The sequence below is a fragment of the Neolamprologus multifasciatus genome, chromosome 15, assembly GCF_963576455.1.
Source record: "Neolamprologus multifasciatus chromosome 15, fNeoMul1.2, whole genome shotgun sequence".
Lineage (NCBI taxonomy): Eukaryota > Metazoa > Chordata > Actinopteri > Cichliformes > Cichlidae > Neolamprologus > Neolamprologus multifasciatus.
In genome coordinates this window covers 6063840-6087491 of record NC_140453.1, presented here as the reverse complement: position 1 = coordinate 6087491, position 23652 = coordinate 6063840, and the positions used below count along the sequence as shown (strand labels likewise).

The window sequence follows — 23652 nt, the reverse complement described above, 5'->3', positions numbered from 1 at the left end:
ATACCACAGTCCACCCCAACTGTTTTTTCACGAATAATCACAACAATTACAGAATTATTTTCTTACTTTTTTTAATCTCTAGCAGAACATGTGTTGTAGTTATTTGCTCTTCCGTGACGTGCTGTCTTAAATAATTGATTGAAATCATGGAGCGTCTAAATGATGGGCAATTGCCCACACTCCTCAGAGGTGGAGCTTTTAAAGCCTGCCTCTACCTCTTAATGATTTGCAAGAGGAAGAAAAAAAAAACCCACACACACACACATCATCTGTAAGACAAGATTAACCTCGCTACCGTTTTCAGTACTGTGAAAGTAAGATGCATGCAGACGGGCAGGGGTGGACGCTGCTCTGGGGGCTCTCGCTTTGCGCGCACTGCGAAGCGTGTACACTCCTCACCTCATCTCATCATCCGCGTCTCTAAACCTCCCTACACACTCTCCCGCTCTCTCTCTCTCTCTTTCTCGTTCACAGAAGCTATTTTAACTTTGCAAAGACGACAGAATTTCAGTGGCCAAATGGCTTATTGAAGAAAGCGACCTTCAAATTTATAGAGGAGAGAAATTACGATACTGTGGCAGGCGGCAGTGGGTTTCTTTTTTTCCCGAGCGATTGGCCATTTCTTCAAATGAGAAAGTCTGAGAAATGTCTTTTTCTGTGGGCGACACCATCAGCATCCGAGCCATAATGTACAGGCGAAAACAAGCCAGTCTTTGCGTCCTTCAAACAATATCTGGATTGACGAGAACTCAGAGGTAAGGAAAAAATATGTATAAATCGTTAAAGCGTAAAGAACATTCTTCGGTTATTTGTTAAAAAAACTGCCTTTTAATAGTGTGCGTTTTGATCTGTTTTTTAAGGTTTTTTTTATTTTTATTTAATTGTCTACAGTAAACTCTGTGCACCCAGACGGCGCTTTTACGTGAACACACATGTTCATCTTTAAGTTATAAATAGAAATAAGTAATGAATATGTCGCACTGCCATGTATTCTGTGATGGAGGATGTAGGATGATGCTGATGAAGAACTCTCCACACAGTTTCCACCTGCGATTGCTGGACCAAAAAAAAAAAAAAAAAAAAAAAAAAAAAATCCTTTTCCTTGTCTTTGTGTGTTTTTAAGTGAGAAGTGCTTTTGGCATTAAGTCATCAAGTCATTCTGTGACCTCCTACTGTAACAGCGCCTTTTGGTTCTTTTGTCCCTCTGCAAATAGACTAGAACACTTGGCCAAATAATGCACCAGGATCATTTTTACCTCATAAACATAAACAAAGGGAACCAAAGTGATGATTCTGTGTGCATTCAGGATATTTTGTTGTTGTTGTTGTTGTTGTTGTTATTGTTGTTGTCATGCATGTAGTTAGTTATGGTTTGAGGTACCATAGCAGCTGTTACACAGTTCTAGTTATATCAGAGATTTAGTAGTGAGGGCAAAATAAGGGGGCATACAACAGGAGTGCAAGAGCATGCACTCTAACCCACACACTTACACACTTGCACACTCAACACACCCGCACACAAAAACTAACATTACTTCAGATGACTTAAGCCTAACACACACCAACATTAAATCAAGTCATTATATGTGTGGTTTTGCTTTTTGCGGCAGGTCCCCAAAATGTGCCTGTGCAAACAGATTTATGGCCCTTCTATGAGTAACACACACACACAACACACACAGATAGAGAGACTGCCCCCTCCCTCTGATCTACCCCCGGTGCCTTTAATAATTGGGGTAGCACAAGCAAAGTCAGGCCTGATCCCTGCTTTAACTGCTTTAATAGCTGGAACTGAGAAAAGTGGTACGTTTCAGCTTCCACCTTGTCTTGTTTTTATTGTTTGTTATTTTTTTGTATTTTTTAAAAGGATTCATTCTGTTACTGTACATTCATTCATCGGTCTATCTGCAGAATAAAGAGCACATTTAGAAATGAGTGCTACAGACTAGAAACAACCTAAATTTTTTGCTATCATCTGCTAATGGAGATGGTGATCAATAGGCAACAACAAAGGCAACTTAGCCAGAGCCTGCATCTCATAAACAACAAAACACTCCAGCAGAGGCATACACGGCTGCTTTCTGCAACACCCAACCAGTGAATTATTCAAACACGTAACAGAGATGGTGGATTAACATACTGAAGAACACTTTAAATCAACCAACAAAGGTGTGGAAGACAGTAAGCCAGATGATGAGCTCAGGGGCTTCAGAGGAGCCCTGACGTCTATGTTAAAGGGTACTTGCTAAGGGTTTAATGCTTTATCAGCTCACAGATAGACATGTAGACAGACGGGACAGCAGTGGCTGCTGTAACAGGAATAGGCTTCAGATTAATTTCAAGTGGATTATGACATTTTACACAGTCTCCTTTGAAGATAATAGTTCATAAAAGGATCAGTCAACATGGTGTTAAGTCAGTTACTTCACTTCGTCATTTTCTGTCTCCTAAGCTGTCAGTGGACTTTCACGTGCTGAGGCCGGGAGTAAGGTTCACTGACAAATGTAGCCTATGTTGGTATTTGCGTTTTCAGCAATAAGATCTCGTGCATTATCCCGATTTGTGATCATCAATAACTGCCGGGCGCTACCTTATTATGCATATTATATGCCAGCCGCTGCCTCTAAATGAAATTACGGGAAGATGAAGTTGTTGTTGTCGGGTGCAGCGAGCAGATCTCTACATGCGGTGCGCAGGAAAAGCTGTGAGAGACGCAGTCTGGATGGAACGGATTGGTAAACGTGGCCGACGGATGAGACACATTGGTATTCAGCTGCTCTTCGCCGCCGGCTGAAAATGCCCACGCTTGGCTTCAGGGTCAGAGGTCCAAGGTTGATTGGCAATGGGCTGACATGGGAAAATTGATTGTGCTGACTGGAGTCTAATGGGGTTGGAGCGCACAGACGTATCAGCGCGTCTGACATGTTAGCAGTGCCACAGCCTCATTCTTACCCTCACACACCTGTATTCTTACAGGTTGTTCTCTAATCTTTTAACCCCTTGTCAGACACATCTGAGATGTCTTACACGGCAGCACTGCAGCACACAGGCCCCCTCTTGTGCTGTCGCTCTCATGCTGAACTGTTTCCCTTGCAACAACGATTGCTCTGCCTCATTCGCTTTCAGCCATACCTCCCAGCTCCTTACGACTCCATAACCTCTGCTGCCCGCCAACATGCCCGAATGCACTCGACCGGAGAATCGCACAAAAGTGTGATCTCTCTCTCTCGCTTTCTCCCACCCATCTTCTCTCCCTGTCTCTTTGCTACTCTCCCTTCCTTTCCAAACACCTCCACCCACTCATACACACGTTTATTTACTCACAGCCGCACACGCACAATACACATCCTCCAACAAACAAATGTGCGCACATAAATAAACACACAAATCTGTGGTTATTTCTTCAGCATTTATCATCATCCATACTGAGTTGTCTTCGGCTTGCACTAAAATACTGTATTCACACTTTAATTCCTGTTTGCAGCCAAATAACCCTTGCTCTGCACCAGCATTGTGGCAGCAATGTATTTGCAAGGATGACAGCACCAAAAAGATTACTCGGAGCATCCCTAAGTAATGACACGAAAAGTAATCCGCTGTCAGCTCGTAGCTTTGTGCAGAGTGGGAGTTTTTACAGAAGCAAAAGCTGGGAAGTTTAGAGGAAATGGTTTTTTTTGGGCTGTGTGCATCACAGCCCATCGTATCTCGTTCCTCAGCCCACGTCAGAGTGAATTATTTAGCATTTATTTTTGCATTAGCTGATGCACTGGTGTGTTTGGACACAAAAGAAAGCAAAATGCTAATTTGTGTCACAAAATCTTGTGTACCTTTTTGGAAGATGAAAATCCCATTTAGCCGTTATCGGAGCAAATTCACTCAGTGACGCAAACTAACAAAAGAATAGCTGTAGTTTTTGAAGTTTTTGTTTTTGGTAAATACGACAGATTTTTGTCTGTCCAAGCTGATTTTTGGTAATGTTACTTTTAACGGGGAAAAATGATCCCGTCTGCCGCTGTGATTGCTGGTCTGATTAAATTTACATTTGCTAAAATTTTAGTTAAGAGTTGGTTCCAAACGAATTAACAGCAAATTCAATTGTCTTTTTTTATGTTACTCTAGCTTTTAATGGACTCTGTTCAATTCTATTTCATTTATAGAGCATCAAATCACAACAACAGTCACCTCAAGCTGCTTCCTCCAGGACATATAGGAAGGAAGGGGCAACCTCCCTAACTTGCCTCCCACCCCCAACAAATAATGATTAAATGCAGAGTGGTGTATAAACACATAGTGAGTAATGAAAGGGGAATGAAGAAGAAATACACAGTGCATCGCGGGAAGCCTAACCCTAAAAGTAAAGAGGGTGTTTGTCTCCTGAATCCCAAACTGGGAGCCTGTTCGACAGAAGAGGAGCCTGAAAACTGAAGGCTCTGCCTCCCATTCTACTTTTAAATACTCTAGGAACAACAAGTAGGCCTGCAGAGCGAGAGCGAAGTGCTCTAATAGGGTGATATGGTACTACAAGGTCATTAAGATAAGATGGGGCCTGATGAAGGCTCTGCCTCCTACTCTACTTTTAAATATCCTAGAAACTACAGATAAGCCAGCAGTCTGAAAGTGAAGTGTTCTGTTGGGGTAATGTGTTCTATGAGGTAGAGTGCACTCCAATTCATCTGGCAGATTTAGTAAATGTAGCGATGACATAACCCCAATAACCACCTCCCACCACCACCACAAGTTGTATACCCAACCAGTCACTGGTTGAAGGGTACATACAATTTCACTCAGCTGAGGTTTCATTCAACTTGGCCTTGAACAGAGCCTACTTACTACTATCCCATTGAAGCTCTCAGGCTTGGTGGCTGTCCCACATGATTATGGTAATCGCAGCTGTACTTTAGTATTAATGCAGTCATGATTTATTGATGTTAAAATGCTATTTGTGGCCCCTTTAAGTCTTGATCCTTTGATGTCCTTTGACATTTTGAAAACACTTGGACGTGGGGTGCGTTATGTAACGCTTATCACTCACTCCCTGTTGGAACCAATTAATGTAAAGCAGTACAAATACTAAAATATAAATTAACTTTGTGTCCACAAAATCTGCATGGATTATTCATTAACCCCACCAGGGAGATTGCAGATGATTTTCAGCAATGCTTGTAGCTGTCAGGGCTGCTGGCTGTAGATTTTTGACACTTAAGCACACATGGGTCAGAGAGCATCCTGCTGCTTAAACAACAGCGCGTAACACACACACAACATCAGCATCTAAAGTATTTGGCAATCCCAGGGCCGGCTCATCTTTTTTTACAAGGTACTCACAGTTTTATCTGACGAACTGAAGAAGTATGTGATCCCCAGGGCTATGCACGGACCAAAAGGAGCACTGGCACGGAACAACAATGTCAGCATATTCAGACGCAGGAGGTCCAACAGGGAGCAACCATGGAAACTTTGCTGGCTGTCCAGTGCTTACAGAGCTTCAGGAAATCTGGGAGCATGGGGCTCGTGTTTTATTCATGGCGCAGAAAACATAAAAAGGATAGCTAACAAAAATCCTACATCGAGGTAATTTGAGGAAGCGAAAGAAAGAAAACTGCAACATATAAAGTAAATAAGGGAAGGGGAGTCGGGGAATCTGAGAAGGAAGTGATGAATACGCAGCAAATTAAAGAGTGAAACAGAGTATAATAAGGAAGCTGTTACATACAAAGCATGGATGGAGGAATAAAGAGAAGAAATGTTAATAGAAAGAGTCTTTAGGTGATTCGACATCAGTTTCCCCTCCAGGAACCTGAGTATGTTGGACTTTTATAGGGGCTTTTGTTCTCTTGTTCTAGAGTTTATTCCAAAACAACTGCCTGTTTTGAGATGAATTATTTGTCAGAAAAAAAACAAAACAAAGCTTAAATATTTTCACAACTTCTCCTGATCATCGCTCATCTTCCTCTAAGGGAGGAATAAATGTATGGCACAGAACACAAAAGCCTACACAGTATGAAGAATTAAACGTTATTCTAATATGATCACCAGTGCTTTACAACCACAATCAATCTACAAAGAAAGCGCACGAATCTTCCGTGACATTATTAACCTATGAACTGACAGACTATTATCCTTATCCCATCACCATAATGCCAGTTTGCATTTTGCGTAATCTTGTTGTCTTCAATTGGAAATACATTACCTTCAAGCATTTAGAAATACGCCAGCAAGCCAGATATACATGATTGGGGTCACGACCCCCCAGAAATAATCTGCTCTTGGCATTTCTATTTTAAACCCAGATTAATCAGACGAGAGTTCAGGGTGCCGACTGGGAGGCAGAAAACTCTGGACTATTTTTGCAGTATGGAAATAGCTGGGAGGAGGGGAAGTTTGTAATTTGGTCTGGATTGCTTTTTAGGGCTGACTGAGGCCTATAAGTCTGGTGTTAAGTATTTGGTCCATCCTCTGAAGCTCACACTTTTCTTAGCTTTGCACTGCATCAATATTATACATGTTTATAATGCTAATAATCAATGTTGGCTTCAGTATTACAAGCCTGTAGCTATTTAAGGCTGCACATCTGCAGTATATACATTCATGGCAGAATCCCAGATTATTAAACAGATATAACAGCTATATTTATATACATAGTTCCTGCTCCTAAAATATAGATATATGGAAGCCAATTACAAATGTAATTTATGTCTGGATATAAACTTATGAGAAACTGTTTATTAAAGTATAATATTTAAGAATGTTGAATTCAAAACCCACTTCTAATCTGCAAGTTTATACACAATCAAAATAAGAATTATTGTAAAATCTGCATTTACATGTATCCAACTTGAAGTCTACTCAAACACCAGGTAACTCCTTTTAACACGGGATCATTATTTGCTCCCTTACTAATGAGGCCATTTACGTCTTTGGGAACTTTCTGCATGTTCCCTTATTTCTCAAAGGGTCTTTACAGTGAATGTATCCACGTTTGATTTGGCACAGATTTTATACCATATTTTTCGAGTGTAAGATGAATGTGTGAACCACTATTATGAATCATCACAATACAGTTACAGAATACTAGCCAATCATTTTTAATGCTCTACCCACTGTGTTATTTTATTTATCGTACATTTGTACATTTCATAGCCGATGTGTAACTGATTTTAGTATAATGAGTCATAAATTTATACATACATGGGAGCCTTCTGAGCTTTATATGGGCAGGAGGCCTCAGCTTATCAGGATCAGACCGTGACAGTAATGACACCCCAATCATCTCTATAAACAATGTAGAGATAAAAATCAAATTAGGTGGACAGAGAACACATGGACACTGATGGTGGAGGTTGATATTTTTAGTAGATGGAAATGTACTGCTGTTAATACTCCAGTGTGTGTATGTGTGTGTGTGTGTGTGTGTGTTCATGTTACTTTATGTGTCTAGACGAAGGAAGCAAATTAAACTTAATTGAGTCGTCTGCAGGGTGCACCTCTCGACAAGCAGAATGTTGTAAAATTTGTTTCTGCTGAGGAAACGACAGCTAAACTTTGATCTGATGTGAGCGAGGTTTGAGTAACTGCTACCTGCTGGTACATGACAAATAAAATTCTCCTTCCAAGTTTTCCACTGACTCTAAAAACGCTCCCCCTCTCTATTGCTGTTTCTTTTTCCTCTAGGTCTCAGAGTGCTTAATGCCATTAACTCCTTCACTGACATAAACCAGTCACCGAGGAGCCTCTTTCACATCACTCTTTCATCTCCCTGCTGTCACCGAGAAGCTCCTTCCACTTTTTTTTACCCCTGCTGATTATGGAGAATCTCAGTGAACTCCAAAATCCATTGCTGGACAAAAACAGTAAACACATGATCAATGGTTACGGAGGAGAATTCCCCAACAATCATTACCAGGAAAACATTATAAACTACTTTGCTGGAGGAGGAGGTGGAGGTGGAGGAGGTGAAGGTGGAGGAGGAGGAAAAGTGAGTAATGGCAATGCAGTGAGCGGAAGTTACAATACCAACGGGAAGGTGAAATCCCAGCAGTTTTTGGATGCCACCTCGCTACATCTGGCAGTAGAAGCCTTCTACAGACCCAATTTCATCCTGTACAAGGAGGACAGTGGCAGCATTAAGGCTAAGGAATACAGAAATGAGTGTTGTGAGACCACCTTCACTGAGAAAAAGGAAAAGGAGGTGTCTAACACAACCGGGGCAGACACGCCCAGCACGGAAGAACCCCAGACGAAGCTGCTGGAGGACGGCGAACACATCAAGATCCAAACGGTTTCCTATGAGGTGGAGGAGGAGGAGTATGTGGAATATGAGGTAAGGGCAAAAAATGCATGGAAAGACAATGCATGATAGAAAGCTTGCATTATTTTAGATACTTTTTAAAATTTGCTCTGTTCTTAACAAAAAGCACGTAGAACTAAAATTAAAATAGAAGAATCCAAAAGTTAAAAAAATGAACTTTCAAGAAACCCAAGGATGCTTTACAAAAGTATATAAGTAAATAAAAAGGCTACAGGGTGAAGGCTTTGTTGAAGAGATTATTTTTGAGAGGTTTCTTAAGAGTTCAGTGTGGGGTGTGTCAAAGTTCAGATTACAGAGAGTTCCAGAGGGTGGGGGCTGCCACACTGAAGGCTCTGTCCCCAGAGGTGTGGAGGGTGGTGCGAGGGACAAAAGTAGGCCCATTGCATTAGAGACTGTTTGTATGGGTGCAGCAGGTCAGATAGGTACCGAAGGACCAGAATGTTGAGGGATTTGTAAGTGAATTGTACCGAATAGTACCATATATATAATATTTTAATATACATATAAATTTCAGTTCAGTCATTCATAGACGCATGTGCAGTTGTTCTGTTTCGTAGGAAAAACCCAAAGCAGGCAGCTAATGTGGGTGTGCATGTGTTTCTGTTAATTGACAGCAAGCTTGCTTGTATTCCTGTGGCAGATCTGCATTTATATCATCACACCAAAGGATTGAGCTTAGCTCCTGGATCAGTCTGCCATTTTTACTAAACACAAATCCGTTTGATCCACTGACCTTGGCCTCAATTCCCAACTTGTGTAAAATTCATCGTTAGATAATAATAAATCACCCATGTCTGCCTCACACAGAAATATTAGGTACCACAGCTTTAGCCACAGTATTTTCACTCTCAACCGACATGACCAATAGCACAAAGCACTCCAAAGGATTTAGGGGATTGGACTGGTGGAATAGGGTGTTAAGAGTCGACCAGTGTCCTGCAACGCTTAATGGACTGGCTGCCACACACCTGAGTCCACTAGAATGAACCTGGACTGCAGTGATAAACATGCAGCTGCAGAAATGCTACGTGAAATGGGTATATATAGCTCATAGGATAAGAAATAGAAACTGGGGAAGGGAGGAATGTAAATGATTAACTGAAATTTGGATTTTCTGGATTTTATTTGCTCTTGGCATTTGCACATCAAACTTTTGCACATCAAGTTTTTTCCTCAGCTCATCCTGAAAAAAAATTGATGTGCAAATGCCAAGAGCAAATAAAATCCAGATTTTCTGATGTGAAGGTTTATTCCATTGTAGTTGTAGATTTGCACACAAAATAAGTTTGAATACATGAGTTACAATTCTTACTGAATTCACACAAATTCTCTATTCATAGACTTCTAGAGGTTCCTTTCAACCCACTCAAAGGTTAAGCGAACACATTACCATATAGTTCATATTTTTCCACACACTTCCTGTTTAAAAATGAACAAGTGCTTAAAAAAGCATCATCAGGCCCCACAGCCAGATTTGAGATGTAAAAGAGGCAAATACACAGTGGGACTCATTATGTAGCCTCCCAACAGGAGATCATTGACACCACAAAGTGTGTGGTGTCTCTACCACCAGGCCCACAGTCTGACACAATGTGCAGAAGGAAGACTAGAAAGCCCCTACACTGACATGCAAAAACTCGTCTGTGTCTCACATTCGAAACACTGCCATACAGGATGTATTTGCAATGTAACTAGCAAACAGCTACCAATCAATAGCATATTGATTTGTTCTCTCATGCAAAAAAATACACATCAGTAACTTGCACAGAATGCAAGTTACTAGTTTTTGTATTCTTCACTGCCTTTGCTAGCACTCTGCTATAGTTTTTATGTATTACTATTGCAAACAGTAACCTGAAAGTCACAGCAGGACTGTGGCTATGGACAATAAAAACACATGGATTTAGCTTATAGGTTGTAAAAATAGATCCAATATCAAAGTGCCTTTTAACTTAATACTGTCTAAAGGCCTCAAAATGGGAATGGGTCTATGGAAAGTATATAGGAAAACCGCTTTTTGACTTGACCTTTATATAAACACTCTCTCTCTAAATTTCTTACTTACTTTATTGGCTTAGTCACCATTTTGGGTCACACTGAATTAAAACAAATTGAGCCTATTTTGCAAGTCTCGGCCTTAGTCGTCCATTTTGAAACACACTATCTGTGGTAGGAAATTGTATGCTTATTGGCTAACAACTTGCCAGTATAAAGTTGTTAACTCGTGAGCATGCAGTTTTCAGTCAGACTAGGGCCTCCTCGTCATGTAATTTATTTTCATTGTTTCCAACCAAGATGATGATGGCAGAAACTCCCATATTGAGGCTCCAAAACCGATGGGTAATATCACAGCACCTATACCCACCTTTTATACGGTCTATGATTTTGACTCCCATATAACAACCCATATAACAGGTTGTTGTCGTAGCAGAAACTCAACAGGGTGTCTTTAATGAACCACCTGAAACTGAAAATCCTAAATCCTAAATGTGAAGAGGTACTAGATTATTTTGTGTAGGACATGTGGACTTTTAAGGCATATTGTGAAATATTAAAAATACAGTTTGCCTAATGTAACACAACTTTATTTGTTTAAAGCATAACATGGGTACCAATTTGTGTGACACTCTGCATGCGCTGCCATATATTACCATCCTTTTAGGCACTAGGTCTTACTTGACCAATGCACAACTGATCCAAAACCCAGAAGAATTGTTTACTTTGGGATGTGACAAAAAATTGTACCTTTGTGTAGGCAATTTTCTGGTAATAATTTAATTTTAAGCTTGTAGCTTTTACAGCTGTTTTGAAGAATTTAACAATGAGTTTTGAGGAAAAATGAGGTTTGGACTATAGTAATAGCATTTTTTTAAAATTTAAATCATGGCTTCAGTATGACAGTTGATAGGAATGTGTCACAAAATGTATATTGTAAAATTTATTATATAAGAATTATTTTTAATTACTGTATATGCACAGTATTAAATACTGCAAGTATTAATATTTTAAACAACAAAATCTTGATGCAACAGACAATTTTGTTTCCTTACTCTTTAAAGAATACAGTGTTTTTAAAAAGTCACTAGTCGTGAAGATGTTGTTTATAGGTATAACCTGCTCCTGAAAGGTGATTTATGAAATCTAGCTCATTCGTACAAATATACTTTGTGAATAAACTGTGTTAACTTGTTTTCTCATTAGTGAAAATTCACTAGTTGCTTGCTAATGGACAGTTCTCTGAACCACTGTCTGGTGTTGCCGGGTCAATTGGGACTTATTTCAGGAATTTAAACTGCTGTTCCTTTTTTAAAATTTTTTTTTTTGTTTACTCCACATTGACTTTTTGAAGTTTTTAATCCTTTTATCTAGTCTGCTTCTCTTTATTTGCAGCTCCTCCTTAGTGAGTTGTATTGATTTAATAAAGGGATCAGTAAGGTGTAATGGTTTTTGCCCGACTCAGCTAAATAGAGCAATGAGAAAAGAGTTTTTCTCTATGGTTTCTTTCTTTCTTTCTTTTTGAACCATTTGTATTGCTTAACCAAAACTACTTCTTTTGCGATGTCTAATCCATAATCATCATTATTCCTGTGACCAGGAATGATACCACCAAAGTAAAAAGCATATTATCTGTAAAGTTTCTGAATTACTAAAACTAATAACTAGAAAGCTAATCAACCAAACTCAACAACAAAAAAAATTTGCAGGCTTATAGAACAGCAAACATTGAAGTGCTTCTGACTACATAATGTGATCTATGTCTGCTTGAAGGATGATTCTGGTGATTAGAGTTATGGTATTTTTGTCAGCTTGGTTAAGATTTGGACAAAAGCCTTTTTAGTGGTGCGCTGGACCTTAATACTACTGTATGTGCTGGTTTTATATAAAGACATAAATATGAATGCAAATTCTTTAGATCAAATTTATAAAGCCCATTCGCTTAGAATCACTTATGCAGCGTTTCAGGCAGGCACAGTGTTAGCATTAGTCACAAACCCCATTCCTGGCCGGTTGGGCCCATCCAAAAACATGCTTTATAAATCAGGCAGTCTTCATTTACACGAAAAGCTGTTGGGGGTCATAATTTGTGCCATTCTCTCTGCTGCCATTTTAATATCACCACCTGCCGTTTCTCTTCATTTCTCTTAATTGGATGCCATTTTGAAAAGGCTGTCAACCTGATCCGCCCAATCCCAAAAGAACTAGTATAGCAGCTGATATCCTCGTAGATCTTCTCACCTTTTTGGCATCATTTAAATTAGTATGAATTTGATCTGGACCGCTTGTCGTTTTCTTCACTTCCCATTTCAATCAAATGAGTTGAGATTTGCTCTTGTTGGACTTTTTTTTATTAACCAATATAAAATGATCCAATTTGGCAGTCCAGCTATGGGTTATTCTTAACAATTAGAAACTTACTTGTTCACTGTCATCTAATAATCATAATGGGTTAAAAATGGGATTCCATTTTTAAAATAGACAGCAGACTACCGGGGCCGGAATGTTGTGGCCATTTTTGTTGAATGTTTATAAAACGCAATTTGTATTCATTTTTGTTTTTTCTTTAAAGTTGTAAGAATATGCTGACCTAGTTTTGTTATGTAAATTTGTAATTCATTTTATTGGAAAAGTTTTTGGAAAGTGATTGGTTTATCGGCTTATGGACCCTCCCATTAATCAGGGGATTAAGAGCACCCTGGAGGGGTGTGGTAAAGATGGTTTTTTGTTTGTCAAATGTCTGATGGGAAGACGGGAGGGTTAGAAAATGATTTTTTGACCACTTTTGAAGTTGTTAAAGCAAATTGAGTTAACTTTCGTTTAATTTGAAGTTTTAAGAAGTTATTTGGTTGATTTTTGTTTCTAATTTTCCACGAAATAAACAACATATGATTTTTAAACAATGGAGTCAGAAGTGCGTTCTAAAACAAACCTCCCGTTGCCACCCACGGCCTTTTCGTGGACTTTTTTGGTGTTTGGAACATAAAAGGCCGTGACACCCCTGCATTAAGCAAAAGAAACCAGTCAAACACATCAGCAACCCTACGACACCTGGCTGGAGCTGCTCGCTCAAGGACAACACCATGCCATCCAAATGGCAACCCAGCTGAGCGATTTAATTGGACATTTCTTCAAATGCTAAGGACACTGGAGGAGAAGGCAAAGAGCAGCTGGAAAGAGCATCTGCCTCAGATAGTACACGCATACAACTGCACCAGGCATGAGGCAACAGGCTTTTCATCCCACTACCTCGTGTTTGGTAGACTTCATTTTTGGCTTGTTAGCCAGAGATGGGACTGAAACACCTCAGAGCTATGCTAAAAAGTGGGCTTTGTGGATGGAAGAGGCTTATCGTATTGCAGCTGAGAACAGCCAGCACTCTAGTGCAAGGGGTAGAAGAACTATGATCATCACACACAGAACACAGTCACTCTCCAACCTGGTGAGACAGTGTCCTAGTCCGTAACACGAGTGAGAGGGGAAGAGGTAACAGACTACAAAAAAGTAACCATATGAGTTAATGGTCATTTTCAATTGAGTATGATATTTATTTTGTAAACTGTTTCCATTTTTAAAGTAGACAGCAGACTACCGTGTGTATGTTCACTGTCTGCTAAGGTTCTACCTTGGAACCATAACTCACTCATGATGTGCAATTTCAAGAAATGTGATGATGTGATGTTACCTTGACTATATCCTTTTCTTAATACACAGTGTATATATACATAAGGTTTGAAGTATGTAGAATCACAAAATACATTTAAAAAGTCTAAATTTTGATATATATTTTTAATCATATAATCCGTATCTGCATTGTGAATCGATACATCACTCATGCTAAATACAATTATCCCTTAATTGAGTGATAAACTCATTTACAGGATTCTCTTACATTCCCCATAGTAAACCCCAGATTGTCATGAAAGGTATTTGCCTTACCCATTACATTACACAGCCAGCTGTCTTTGCCCGCATCGCCCTTATTAAAAGCCTGGTGCCATCACATGTTTTAAACGTCTGGCGCCGCTTAAAGTATTAAACGCCTGGCACCAATTACAATGGAATTTAAAATGGCAGGTGGCATCAGTGCTGTAGTTTCATTCTGCTTGTTCTCTGCTTACCACATTGCCCCTACATTGGTAGCAGTTTGGCAGCTTTGGTTAATTCACTTTGTGTTCCTGACCTCGTGTTGTTGTGACGCACAGTAATGCAGATAGGGAGCATTGTTTTTTTCAGCGTGGATATTGCTGTTGTTGATGGTTTGCAAACAATTTCATGGTCCATTACCACAATCACCTGAACTGGATTTGGCGTAGAATGGGATTTGTCATAACAACTAAATATCTGTATTAAATTTGGTCTTTTCCAAAATGTATCTAGCCCTCCACCCCACACTCCCTCAATTTAGTTCTCGCTTCTATGTGAGTGTTGAGTGGTTAAGGATGACTTGTGTTGTGAAGTCACACAAGTGATGACGAACTGAACCTCAGGTTGTTTAAATATCTTCAGTTCAGCTTCTGTATACTTAAGTGAACATTGCTGCTGATGGATGCTTGCATGAATTCAAACAGTGCACTTTCCACTACAGCTAACTTAACTCTCATATTCCCTCTGTCAGTGTGTAGCACGATGTTCCTCTTCACTGTTTGGGTGGTTTATGGTCTGAGCAGGATCCCAAATTTAAAAAAAAAATGTCATCATGTTAGATCTGATATATTGCCTACCTTAAATGGTAGTTCAGTCACAAGATGTTAGTCACAAGCTCCTTTCTATCCAACCATTTAAGGCTCGAAGCTGTCTCACCCAATTAACACACTTTATACCTGAGGTGGCATTCATATTGCCTGAGCTGTGCTCACCAAATTGTTCTTATATTGTCCCAGTTCAGATCTGTAAGTTCCCGAATTCCTTAGTCTTTTCTTGCAATAACAAAAGTTTCTTTGTTCATAATATATACATTTAACTGTGTAAGTCTCTTACGGTCCCAGGGACAGTGCGTGCTATGCCTACTCAGATTGTTCCAGAGAAAAACTCAAAGTCATAGCCAAATTCAAATGTGTGCTGTAGTAAATCTGTCTCCTGTCTGACTTCTCAGTCCTTGTCGAACTGAGTGCACATGCCAGAGCTTCATTTCCACTCCATCAGTTATCCACTGGATATAGAAACGCCCTAAAACATTCAATTAATACTTGTGCCTGCTTCACCTCTCATTAAACCTGTCAGTGAGAAGAAGTACAGTTTAACTAATTGTGCGTCATTGCTGAGCTTCTACAACAGCAGAACGGCTGTCTTTATACACTACCGCGACACAGCTGTGGTTACTTATAAGGCTTCTACCACAAATGTATCACATTACTCCAGCAGTACTTGAATCTTGATTATTAAACACAGAAGGGTAATAAAAGATTTTTTATACCTCTCATATTGGAACAAATCCCACAGAATATATTGCATTAAAATGAATAAAATACAAATAAATAATATTAGGATTTAAATCGGAAGAAGTTCATCGCTCATTAAAAACAGAATTAAGTGAGCTTTGAGTTGAGGAATAATTAAAAGTCTAAATCAGTGTTTTCCCAAACCTTTGGAGCCACGGCTTATATTTCACATCAGAAAAATCATGCGGCACACCACCAAACAAAAATGTCACGAAAAGCATATTGATCATTTTTCCCCGCGGCCCAGCGGGATTGGCTCGGTTTGTCCGTAGTATACATTTTTTGCTTTCTTCTGACCACTACTTATGCTAGGGCCTTCATCTGTGTCAGAATTTTCTCCAGGACATATCTTCCTTTAATTTTTAATTCCCAATATACTATATATCATGAAATCTATTAGGGCTATGCAAACACGTATATATTTTCATAAATTATAATATGCATAGGGCACGGTGGCACGGTGGTTAGTACTGTTGCCGCACAGCAAGAAGGTCCTGAGTTCAATTCCACCATCAGGCCGGGGTCTTTCTGTGTGGAGTTTGCATGTTCTCCCCGTGTTTGTGTGGGTTCCCTCCGGGTACTCCGGCTTCCTCCCACCACCCAAAGACATGCAGCTTGTGGAGTTAATTGGATAATCCAAATTGCCACTAGGTGTGAATGTGAGTGCGAATGGTTGTCTGTCCCTGTGTGTTGGCCCTGCGACAGACTGGCGACCTGTCCAGGGTGTACCCCGCCTCTCGCCCTATGACAGCTGGGATAGGCTCCAGCGCCCCCCGCGACCCTGAAAAGGATAAGCGGAAGCGGATGGATGGATAATATGCATAGGGTGGCTCCATTCAAGTTGGTTGGATTCCTTTCTTGGACATTTCAAGATTACATTACTGAGAAAATCTTTTAATCAGGTTTACCCCCCCTTTTTTTTTAACTTAATGAATGAACAGCTTAGCCAGTACAGTATGCTCATGTTACTTTTCCTTTATTTTGCTGATTATGTGTGTATATGTGTGTTTAAATTACAAAAAAGACAGATAAAAAAGAGAGAATTACTGCAGTGGAAAAAAGTATTTTATTTTTAAAAGGGTGGGCCTGAAAGGAGTTATTATATAAAGCACAAACTCTCCAATGATCAAAGTGCATGAGTAAATTACAGATAGCCTCTGAGGAGAATCAGTAAAGTAGAATAGCAATTTCTTCAAGTATGAAATTGGAAGTAAAGCAGCTCTTAATGATATTACTGGAGAAACTGAAATCTCAGTATGATTCAAAGTACCATTTGTCTTTTTTAAACACTTTTAGAGCTCAGTAACATCTCAAGTGTAAAAAAAAAAAAAAAACCCAATAATTTATTCAAAACACTAAAACATCAAATGATTAACTTTTGTTTACTAACACTTACATTCCTTTTTACAAAACGCATCCTCTGTCCAAAAGCCCCTTTTAAGTCTTACATCTCCCATTAGAGTACTTTATTAGTTTTTCCCCTTTATTAGTTTTATTTTATTTTGAGTGAAATATTGAAAAGCAGAGCAGTTTTTAAGCAGAACATTTGCTGAATAGAAGCAGCATAATGGCATGCACCAGAATTATTGAATCGGTCCCAGCTGCAAGGTCACAGTTCTGCATTGTGAACTCCATGTAGAACATGAAAGGTGAGAGTTTTGCCTTCAGAAAACACTTTACGTGTTCGAAGTGTCTGTGCCAGACAGCTGAGGAAACCTCACCTGCCTCCTCTTATCAGCGTAAACCAAAGGAGGTCTACCAAATGAAGTCCTCTTTCTCTGCCTTGCTCCTGATCTCACTTTTGTGAGGTGGGAACATACAGTCAGCTCGATTTGAAAGAGCTCCTGTGTTTTAGGCACTGATTTTTCCAAAATTATGCAAAAGGTATGCCTGCTCAGATCCCAGCTGTAGTCACTAATCTTGAATGCCAATAAAGTATGTCACACGAGAGGTAAACTATTTATTTATTTGTTTATTCTTTTTTAATTTATGCTGTTAGACGATGTCATTATCATGTCACAGTGACTGATACAGACCGTCAAGATGCCAGTGCTCATATTGCAACAGTTGGCAAGTTACTGCTCTGCTTTATTATTTAGTTGTGTGACAATATAATCAAGTTAAAGGTGACGGTTCTGGTGTGCAGAGTCTGAGTAGGGGGACAGTGTAACTGATGTTTTTCTAACTGTAACCAAAAAAAGAGGGAAGAAAATGCATTTAGAGCATTTTTCACTGCAAGTCAGGTTTGAGAGAGAATCCTCTGCAAAAAATAAATAAATACATTTGAGTGGGAGGTGCAACCTTTGAATTTGGTGGTGAAAGATGTTTTTTCAGGTAAGCTCTACACAGGGGCAGGTAGCGACCTGGTGGATAGGTCTTGAAGAGAGTGCATCAATCAAATAAGTACTTGCAGGAAGCATGATGTGGCAGGACAAAACACGCCAAGGCCACAGTACTACCTGAAATCACTCATCCCGTGATAGTGCTGGTGGTATCAAATTGAGAAGACGGGTGGAGTTAATGAACCAGCAGAAACTGATTTGCCTTGATCATAACCCGTTCCCATTACTTACCATTTCACACCTCAGTATCTGGGTTTTTAGATGGCAAATTCTTCAGTGTCATGAAATGACACTTTAACTTCATCATAACACGATTGCTAAACATTGTAGTAGGGTGATTTAGTAGGTGTTATGGCTGTGGTTTAATTTCATTTTTGTCTGGGCCCCAGAGGTCTGTAAGTGTCCAACTGACCACTTACAGGCCAAATAATTGGGGCAGTTTTTAACTTATACATTAAAACTGTTCTTATACTTAAGCTGCAAACACTAATTTAGCTTTGTACAAGTCAGTTTATACTGTTGGCTGAGTTGAAACTAAAAAAGTTTAAAATTAAAAGAGAAGAATTACTGTTTTGTTTCTTCAGCTGTCATCCTCCCATATCCCATCCTCTCTCTTTCACTGTCCACAAAGCATCAGCAGCTCTCTGCACAGAAGTGCAGAGAGCTGCAATGTCAATGTTCAACTGTCCTGTTAATACCCCTCGCCCAAGGTCCTAACTTTCACGCTGAAACCCTGATACTAGTGTAACGATTATGTGTGTACTATACACAGTGTTGGTCAAGTTACTTGAAAAACGTAATCAGTAACTAATTACTGATTACTTCCCCAAAAAAGTAATCCCGTTACTTAACTGATTACTTATTTTCAAAAGTAATTAATTACTTAGTTACTTAGTTACTTTTTAAAAACACGATTTACAACCTGAATAGGCGATAAAGCGATAGATCTTTCAGCCCAATCCTATTTTTTCTGCATCATCATACAAAATGTAATCAAATGGAAAAGTCCCTTTTTAAAACTTGTTTTATTATTTATTTAATCTTTTAACTTTATGCATCAAGCAAAAATTAAATTTTATGCAACATTCTCTGACTGGAAGAAATTAGTTTAACATTTAAACCTATTTTCTGCACATTCCAGCACATAAAATAAAATATTTTTTGTGTTTACACTCAGTCTTTCAAATAGATGCAAGTAAAACACAGCAGAAAATAAATAACATCAAAGACTAGCGGTCCTGTTGCTCTATTTTCACGTGTAAAGCAGGAGTAGGATAGGCGGAAGTTTACCCTGGTGCAGGTGTGCCGCAGCGGTCAGTGGAAGGATACGGCAGTTTCTCTGTGAGTTTCCCATTATGTCGTAGCACACGCGGTGCTTGTTTAGGGTTTTTTTTCGCTGTAAAAAGAAGTTTTCTTCCCACGCACAGCGGACACTAATGTTTTTGTCACTTTTTATGGAATCAAACTCAAAGTAAGGTCAGTACTTCCACGCTTTAAACGCTGCACGCTCATACTCTCTCCCGCACTCGATATATGATCCATTGTTGATCTGCACACAGCTGTTGTCACAAACGTCGCACTCGCTTACGTCACTGTCATGAGACACTCTCGCAAAAAATCACAGTTTTAGTAACGCAGTAACGCAGCGTTCCTACGGGAAAGTAACGGTAATCTAATTACCGTTTTTGCAACAGTAATCCCTTACTTTACTCGTTACTTGAAAAAAGTAATCAGATTACAGTAACGCGTTACTTGTAACACGTTACTGTCCATCTCTGACTATACATATATAGAATCAGGGATGAACAGGCTTAACGTGTTACTGGCGTTGACATACTGGAATATGGGTATTTTTAAAATCATGTGAGTAAATGTGTCTCTGTCACAGCAGCAGCATCATGCTAGCGTATGTTGTTTGTTGTTATATCACATATTGTTAATTTGAGAAAAACCTCTGACCCTCGCAGGTAAACATACTTACATGGTGTTAATGATATGAACGGTTCCATTGTAAGTGCTATATTTATGACTCCCTTAAAGCATGGAATGTGCTTTGAGAAGCTACATATTCAGAAATATAACAGGAAAAGAAAAACGCCTGGTGGTCTTTCCTAGAATTGGAGGACTTCACCAGCACAGTGTTAATGGAAGAGGAGAATAAATGACAGCAACGAATACTACCAAAACTTGAGTTTGAAAATGGCTGCACCATCTGTTGCATGTTCTTCAGCGTACAGAATTTGCAATCATCAGTGCATATCATATTCAGTGGCAACATTTCATTAAATCATTAAATCCTGTCTTTCTTCAGCTTTGTAATTTTAAAACCCTAAGCCTTGAGGAGAAATCCAGAGAAAGAAATACCATAAATGACCTCTGTTGCCTTTCTGAATTTCAAATCAGACCAGTTTGATTGAAAAGGTTATCAATTCTGTCTAAATCTGTGGGAATATGAGTGCCTATGGCTTAATTAAATCCAAAATGTAGTCATTCTTCAGTTCACTGCACGCATTGTTCTTCCTCTGAAAGGTCTGACCATTATGACGATGTTTCATGTATTCTTGTGAAATCTTTCAGACATTTCTTTGTGGCAGAAAATGACAGACCAATCTCTTGAGTCATTCCCAATTCAGCAAAATTAAAGTGTTCTCTTTTCAAACTAAAGATATTTATTTCTCAGCTTGGAAAATCTTTCTGACCTATCAAAATCTTCTGGTTCCAAAAACATGATTGAACATTGTAACTTTCCAGAGTCTGTGAGTCACTGCTTCCATTGGCCGAGAATAACTCAAAAATGTGGTCATGATAAGCAGAAACCTTTTCCCCTTTGATGTTATATTCATTTGGAATGTCAGTAATTTCCGCTAATTCCATGTTGAGTTTTTCTTCAATGTTAATTTATAAAATGATTTAGGAATGCTCATTTATATGTATTTGTTAAGTCGCTCTGCCCTTGGCTGCCTTTTTCACATCATTTAAAGAATGAATCAGATCTTGTGCCAAAACTACTTTTGAAATAGTGGCTCAGAATTTCTCCTTAAAATTGCAACAGAGTTCTGACAGATTGCCACTTTGTGTGTGATAACATGCATGATTAGTATATTTGAAGTTGTAAAGAGTCCAGAAAAGTATGAAAGGCACCACTGCAAAGGCAGCGGAATTTTCCATTCTATTTAATAGGACACTAAAATCCTCCTCCAACCACATGGACACATTTTTAAAAAGTATTAACAGCAACATCATAAGTCCTTGGGTGATTGTTAAACGGAAGAGTATGGCAGTGATGTTCTGTCTAATGCAATACTAAGTCACACACAAGCAAAACATGCCAACCAAACTCTGTTTGCATTCTGATGATCTTTGCTTCCTGGGAAGCCTCGTGTGGTATTAAAATGGGATATCAGTTTGAGTCACTGCATTTTATTAATTGTTTGGCATGGCCTTGCTCTCTTCCACTCAGCATGCATTAATACATGGCCCTATATATTATACAAATGACCACTTGGAAAGCCACAGGGTTAGTTCCACAGGAATTATAAAATTAAGCAAACTTGGCCTTGAGGGGGTGTGAATAATGACAGATTTTTAAAGTTGCAGAATTTTATATAAGGAATTATTTTTTGTAGATTTTTTTAATTACATAAACCTTTGTTTTTCTATTAGTATTCTCCTACCCGATGATTATGGAAAACATTTCCACTGCACTTTGAGCTAATACAACTTAGAAACCTCCGTTGTCATAAATTTAAACACATCTTTCCTCGCTGAAACACAAGTTGCAAAAGAACTCTGCTCATATTCTCAAATGAAAGCTCATGTGATGCAACATGCTTGCCACAATCAGCAATATTTGAACACAATGAACACACCTGGCGTCATTCATTACACACAACGACTCAAAATTGAAGACACCTGTTGCTAATGCTGTGACCACATGTATAAAAGCAAGTTCAGAGTGCACAGTATGCTGAAGAGTCCAAACACACACTCTGGATGAAGGCAGAGTCAGGGGAAGAGGAATTTGATGCAGAGGAGGGAGAAGAGCTGGCCCTGGAAGAAGAGGAGCAGGCCAATGAGGAAGAGGAGTTCAAATGAGAGGAGGAAGAGGAGCAGGCCAACGAGGAAGAGGAGTTCAAATGAGAGGAGGAAGAGGAGCAGGCCAACGAGGAAGAGGAGTTCAAATGAGAGGAGGAAGAGGAGCAGGCCAACGAGGAAGAGGAGTTCAAATGAGAGGAGGAAGAGGAGCAGGCCAAAGAGGAAGAGGAGTTCAAATGAGAGGTGGAAGAGGAGCAGGCCAACGAGGAAGAGGAGTTCAAATGAGAGGAGGAAGAGGAGCAGGCCAAAGAGGAAGAGGAGTTCAAATGAGAGGAGGAAGATGAGCAGGCCAACGAGGAAGAGGAGTTCAAATGAGAGGAGGAAGAGGAGCAGGCCAACGAGGAAGAGGAGTTCAAATGAGAGGAGGAAGAGGAGCAGGCCAAAGAGGAAGAGGAGTTCAAATGAGAGGTGGAAGAGGAGCAGGCCAACGAGGAAGAGGAGTTCAAATGAGAGGCGGAAGAGGAGCAGGCCAACGAGGAAGAGGAGTTCAAATGAGAGGAGGAAGAGGAGCGGGCCAACAAGGAAGAGGAGTTCAAATGAGAGGAGGAAGAGGAGTTCAAATGAGAGGAGGAAGAGGAGCAGGCCAATGAGGAAGAGGAGTTCAAATGAGAGGAGGAAGAGGAGCAGGCCAATGAGGAAGAGGAGTTCAAATGAGAGGAGGAAGAGGAGCAGGCCAACGAGGAAGAGGAGTTCAAATGAGACGAGGAAGAGGAGCAGGCCAACGAGGAAGAGGAGTTCAAATGAGAGGAGGAAGAGGAGCAGGCCAACGAGGAAGAGAAGTTCAAATGAGAGGAGGAAGAGGAGGCCAACATGGGAGAGAAGGTCCAGGAGGGAGAGCAAGACAACCTCGCACCATCATTACGGACGTGATGCGAGCAACGAGTCAGTAAGCAGCAGCAGGCATAATTGGTCAATGGGCAATGGAGCTGGCCTGTGTTGACATCCCAGCGGAGGCCTTCCAAGGATGGATTCGCCATTCCAGGGCATTTTTCCCACGATGCCTGGCAAGTGATTGTGGTGTGAATAACGTAAATAAAAAAACTTCACACCCTGATCATGTTTTCAGGAGTACTGTTGTGTGCAATAGATTCTGTTTTTGCATTGAGTTGTGTTACAGTAGTGTACGTACATGCAGGATTTTCTACAGATTTATACTCTTCATATGAAACTCACAAATCTAAATGCCTAATCCTCTGCAGAGATGTACGACAATCCGTTACTGTATGGTTTCTAAAAATATGCATTGGCAGTTATGAAACAAAGAAGCTTCTCACAAATTGAGCATTGTGTTTTCAATTGTTTTGCTGTAGTGTGTAATGATGTGTGTAGTGTTTACATTTCTGAAAGCTTCGAGCTGCTCTTTTGGTGGTGAAGTTTGAGTTTTGCAGTGGGAAGGTGTGGTTGTGTTTATGTAGCTTTAGAAAAGGGTGTTGTGTTTAGACATTGGGGAACATGGTGGAAACGTTTGTGA

General features: G+C 39.8%; 1 protein-coding gene across 1 annotated transcript in view; it reads left to right on the top strand.

Moving 5' to 3' along the window:
* The first annotated feature begins 247 nt into the window (after positions 1 to 247).
* Positions 248 to 23652, top strand: part of syndig1l (synapse differentiation inducing 1-like) — a 47020-nt gene continuing 23615 nt past the window's right edge. The window contains exons 1-2 of the mRNA XM_085132974.1: positions 248 to 755; positions 7672 to 8320. Of these exons, the coding sequence (XP_084989100.1) occupies positions 7805 to 8320 (516 nt within the window). The 5' untranslated portion in view covers positions 248 to 755; positions 7672 to 7804. The remainder of the gene's footprint in view (positions 756 to 7671; positions 8321 to 23652) is intronic.